A 5,772-nucleotide genomic window follows, 5' to 3' on the forward strand; every position below is an offset into this window, starting at 1 on the left:
TGGGGGGCCGCAAATGCTGAATACATTGTGTAATTTGGTAAGATTTTAGTTCGAGGGCAATTACTGCTTACACATATATTATATGTAAACATACATACATATATAGGCGTGTGTATGTATATAAAGGGGTGTGTGTGTGCATATATGACACAGACAGAGAGTGCGGTTCTTCCCCAAATCGTCCAAGCTATAGGGGATCGGCCGTGCAGTTTGCCCGCCATATCCTGGCCTCAGTCCGAGGATAGCCAGGGGGAGTTTCACGGACAAAACCTGCCGGAACCGAACCGTCTTTTGATTTATGCCCCGAAACCCACGCGGGCACCCCAGGAACAACTAACCCTGAGATGAGATATGTCCCATGTAACCTAATGCTAGTGAATCATAACTAATCTGTTTAAAACCAAGGATTAGTCACGTCAGTTTCGGCATATTCCTCTATCAGGAACTTTTTTTGTGCGTGGAAAATTGGAGGGATTTGGACTAATTTACCAAACATCAGTACTAAGGCAAGTATGGTCTGATAAAATGAGTCTTAACATGTTCGGGTTTTCAGGTTGCATTACACACGTCCCATCATTGGGGCTTTGAGCTGTGTGCGCCCTTAATGCCAGATTGACCTGCAGATTTTTTTCCTTACTGCATGATTTCTGTTTCTAGCCATCTTTAACTGGCCTCAGCGACTAGCCCTCTCTTAATTTCTCCATATATAAATGATCCTCACTGAAATGTACATGAGTTTTCACAGATCCCAGTCTCTCAAAGGGCCTTTCTCACCGTGTCAGCTCTCAATTTACTTTCCCCGATCGAATTCTGCCTCCTCTGTGCAATATGACCTTTTATTAATCACGTAAACCCCATCCTGTTTTCATACTGCCTCTTTAAATATTCCCCATCTTGGCTTTACTCTTTCTCATTTTTTCTTTCTCCAGCAGGCAAAGCCTTAAGGCTTTATTTCGGTTTCGAGGCCATGTTTTATTAACCCAGACATTCTGTTTTTCTTCCCAAACTCATTTTTATCTACAAAAATACAAAATAATTAACTAGCCAATTAATTAATTCTTTGCAATATTGCACCACTGCGTGTGTTATTTTACAGGGAGCAGAGATCTTCTCTAGCTCTAGGAAGCAGTGGTTCCTCTACTTGCAAAATGTTTATTTTCAAAGAATTAAAATCCATAGCTAAAATATTAGATGCCTCTCATTGGCAATAACAGGATCTTCTATTTAGACCCTAATGCACGTAAGGCCACACTGGTATGCTCCCACAGCACAGGCATCATCCACATCATCTCTGCTACTGTAAAAATCACCCCAAAGAGCAGAAGTGGGGGAAACACAAACTCAATTATACCACATTGCCTCCGATAAAATACTGTGCCCCGCTGCACCCCAGCATAACGAGGAAACTGGATTTATAACGGCGACTAAGGGAGAGCTTTTTTCCGGAGGCCGAGTCTCCCCATTACCGACATCCATACATTCCCTCCTACAGGCTTTTAACGGGACCTCAGAGAAATGTGCTTTTCGCGGACACCCGCAAATACACAGAGGCGCTAATCCAGACCCAGATTACACCAAATTAGGACACTGCCCGCACAATACTCCCGCTGATTGAAATTTCAGCCAGCATCTGAAACCTGGACAAGATCTTCGCTGATTTACACATACTTCTATCCCGCTTGAAGCCATATCGTTTTCTCGGTTTATTTTTCACAAGAAATTTATTTTAAAGATTTAAGGAAAAAACCAAAAGGAAGATATAAAACCCTTTGCAAGCTCTGAGAACATTTTAAGCACGTAACACATTCGGCTTCTAGCGAAGACGAATAGCAAGGGTGCAAGCTGCAAGGGTCCTGAGCTCTCTTAAAGGGGCAAACTGGCAAGCAACCTGCCTGTCTCTTGCCACGCGGTGCTTACAGGAAAGGAAATTAAAAAGAAAGAAAGAAAAAGGAGAGGAATAGAGAAATCCCTTTCCCAGCATCACTCCCGCAGGCGCCGGAAAGGCGTTTGCAGCCCAGCCGTGCTGGGACCCGGAGCATGGTCTGGCCACGCTCGGTTTGCCCACCCGCCCTCAGGGCGAGGTGGGGAGAGAGGGGGCGGCTTTTTGCCGGGGCAGGCGGACACTGGGGCAGAAAAGCCTGCCGCCTGTACGGCCGTGCCCTCGGGAAGCAGGTGGGCGACCTCTCCTCTTCCCTCTGGGCCCTCACCGCCTGTCTCTCCCCGTGCCCTTGGCTCTCCGCTCCCGCAGGGCGACTTCAGCTCTCCCCGGCGCTCGCAGCTTCCCCGGACCGGGCCGGCAAGGGGCCCGACGTGCCCGGGCCAAACGGGGCAGGGTGGCGGGGCTCTGACCACCCGACACCGCCCTCCCGGCGTCCCCACCAGGACGCCCGCTCTGCTCCGCTCAGGACTGAGCCCGAAAACACCCCGCGGGCGAGAGAAGCAACCATACGCCGAGTTAAATTTCTAAATTTTATTATAAAATAAAAGCAGAAATATTTTCCAAATAATGTATTCACATAATATAAACAATAAACAAAACTAAGGTGAGTGACTTGCGGTTGATACTGTCGTTTAGGTCTACACTTGAGCAGCAATTCCTCTTTTCTTTTTAAAGCCCCCTTCAGCCCTCGTTGCACACCGAGGGGAAAATCTACTTCTTCCTTCCTTCGGGCCGGAGCCGGGCCATCACTTCCTTTCCCACCCAGCAAATGGCGAAAGCACCACATGGACAAGGCCAAAGAAGCTGTCTCTCTGCATAGCATCAGCTACAAGAAGATTACGGAGTCTGCCTAGAGCGCGTGTTGCTGCTATATCTTGACTACAACTTTTGAATTCTTAGTTGAAATTGTACATCGTACACCTGCCACGGATACATAACTATAATAGAATAACGGGAGCGATGTGTAACTTTCAAACAGGCATGGCAACAGCAGCCTTGCGCTCCCCTTTCTTCCCCACCCCCCGAAAAAAAAAAAAATTACGATGTGCCTCTTCCCACACAGACCGGCCCGATCGAGTGACACCACTGAGAGATTCGTGAAGTTAAGGCTGGAATGAGCTGCTACACCGATCAGCCTTACAGCCAGCCGTGAAAATCACGGCTCCTGTCCAACAGTCCTTACACACCTGAAAACGCCTGTAAGCAACCCTTAAGGCTTTTCACAACATCAGCGGAGTCCACTACCTTGCAAACCTGCAGCCAGCCTGCTGCCAAAGGGCACAACATATACATTAAAGTGTTTGTCATTGCTTTCAAAGTCCCTGGTAAGATTAAGGGGGGAAAAAAGGAAAAAAATGAGTAAAGGAGGGCTGGCGCGAGGGAGGGAGCGTGTACACGGTTTTAAGAGCCCAGATCGACCAAGTTAGATGACATGGGGTTGAGAATGGAGTCCTGCAAGCTGTGGTGGTGCATGGGGTCGGCGCTGGGCACGGGGATGGCGCTGGGGCCCTGGGGGTGGCCCAGGCCGTGCAGGGGCTGCAGCCCGGGGTTGGAGCTGAGCAGCAGCGCGGGGCTGGAGGAGGTGTGATCCGGGGTCCCTGACGGCGTCTTCTCGTCCTCTGAGCTCCCCAAAACTGTCTTATTCCCGTTCATTGACGCCGAGAGCGGGTTGTGGCTGTTGGAGTTGGAATTCTCGTTGTTTTCCCTATAGGAAACACAAAAGAGGGAGGGAAATCACCATGTGGCCGTCGCTCCGGGGTGCGCACCGCGGGAGCGGGGGCGGGGGGGAGCTGGCTCCGGGGAGCAGCGAGCGGAGGGGAGTGCAAAAACAGTAGGTTTAAAAACTCTGCAAGCCTCCAAGGCCTCTTCATCTGGCACTTAGGTCTAAGGTCCGCTGAGCTTGTAAACAGAGTCTCTCACTAGCCCAGTGGAAAGTGTCACTTTGCCAAACCGTAATTTTCTGCTTCCAAAGGGTTTGCACAGCATGAGGAGGGGGGCGGAAAGGAAGGGAGGAACACATTACAAGGGAAAAAAAAAAAAAAAAAAGACTTTTTAACTTTAAAACTGCTCTAGGAGCTGAAGAGATGTTCGGCCATGATTTCTCCTGGGAAGGCCAAAGCCCGACGAGCTGCAGGCAGGATGGCTCCGTGCAGCAGAACAACCTCCCGGGCTCACATCAGGAGGGAAAGTCTTTTGCTTAAGTAACTGGACATGTTTTTTTCTTTCCCCCCTCGCCCTGAGCTTAAAGCTCCAAACATACCCCAATATGGACGATAAGGAAAGCGAACAGAGTTAACCCGCTGATTTCCCCGACCCTCGCGGGAAACACTTGGCACGCCCGCCGCTGCTCCTCCGTCCTCTCCTCGGGCGGCGTGGGCGCAGCCAGGATGGCCCTCGCACGGCTCCGCGGCGGGGGCAGCCGGCACCACCGGTGCGCCTGCCAACAAAGGCTCGGAAAGGCAGGACATAGTTTCGAAATTCATCACCCGGTAAATACCAAGAAATCGCTGGAGGCTGGCCAAGCCCTTGCAGAGATATTTATATATTTATATATCTATATATGGGGTTTTTTTTCGGAAATGTGAGTGGCAAGAGCTGGTCGGGGCTGCTGTCCAGGCAAGGCCTCCAGACACAGCCCTCGTAGAAATAGTTTAGACACCGTTCTGCCTGAAATACTGAAGGCAATGCAAGTCTATTTAAAAGCTTCTGCGGAAGTTTTGAAACACACTATCTGGAAGAAGGGCCCTATCCTGCAGGATTTGGTCGAGAGAAGTTAAGCCATTGCACTGGCGGGTTTTCCTCACTAAGGGCTGCAGGATGTGGCTGGAGACACTTAGTGCCAAAAAAATAAAAACAGACAAGAAAGCTCTGTTTGAACAAGTTTCCTTGAATGGATGGCAATCCCATGAACGGTCTGTTTTCCAGCGTCTGGAGTGTAATATTAGGTTGAGTGTATTTTTCAATGTCAAAAATCTTATTTGTCTCTGGAGACCTTTAAAATTTGATTCCCCGGGAAAAAAAAAAAAAAGGAATGGAATAAGTGTAACCTTCATTTCCTTTGGATATTTGAAGGTGAGTCCCTGCTATCAGCAATAAAAAAGATCTCTAACATCTCGTAAAACCAACACTTGCGAGGATTTGAAGGAAAATTAAAGCGCTAGCGCCATTTCGGGAAATGAATAGAGCAAATCTGTGCCTGAATCTGCCGGGCTGCACAACAGCACGGCCTCGGCGCTGCCCGTTTCCAAAGCACGGTCGGCAGAAACCAAAGATAGAATTCTCCTCGGAGGCGCGGATCTACAGGAGATTTCTGAGCTGCTAATTAACCGCGCAGATCATACCATCATACGACTGTACAGACGGGGCAAGCCAGTGAACTAGTGAAAGCAGTAAGAGGACCCTTTTTGCTTCTTCGAACCGTCTTCCTAAGGCACAGGGACTGTTGATGGAAAAGTCAACCCGAATAGCCAGGGATGTAGGCATTAACCTCTTCCCGGCGATTAATGGTCCCTTCACTCCACTTAACGTGAAAAACACAGATGCAGAGTCATACTCGGCCTAAGAACATACACCTACTGACATGCGTTCGTGAGCACCTTGCTCGGTAGCAAACAAGAACTGCAATGTCATGAGCGAGGAAAGAAGTTGCTCCACTCAGTCCCTGTCCAGGTCTCCGGCCGCACGCCAGGAGACCACGACAGAGGACATGTTTGCTACCAGCGTTCAGACCCACGCGTTGCCGGCTGCCCCCCGGCTGTCCCTTTCTGCACCGGGGTAACCCTCAAGGACACGCTCTGAGCTGTGCGGGGTGCGGAGCCCTTGTCCTTGGGCCC

The 5,772-nt window shown here is 49.7% G+C and overlaps 1 protein-coding gene across 1 annotated transcript in view; it reads right to left on the reverse strand.

The window, feature by feature from the left end:
* Window positions 1-2,455: 2,455 nt before the first annotated feature.
* Window positions 2,456-5,772, reverse strand: part of SIX2 (SIX homeobox 2) — a gene marked incomplete at its 5' end in the record, with an annotated part of 4,230 nt that continues 913 nt past the window's right edge. The window contains 2 exons of the mRNA XM_017744776.1: window positions 2,456-3,644; window positions 4,175-4,376. Of these exons, the coding sequence (XP_017600265.1) occupies window positions 3,341-3,644; window positions 4,175-4,376 (506 nt within the window). The remainder of the gene's footprint in view (window positions 3,645-4,174; window positions 4,377-5,772) is intronic.

Source organism: Corvus brachyrhynchos, unplaced genomic scaffold (assembly GCF_000691975.1).
Source record: "Corvus brachyrhynchos isolate BGI_N302 unplaced genomic scaffold, ASM69197v1 scaffold258, whole genome shotgun sequence".
NCBI lineage: Eukaryota > Metazoa > Chordata > Aves > Passeriformes > Corvidae > Corvus > Corvus brachyrhynchos.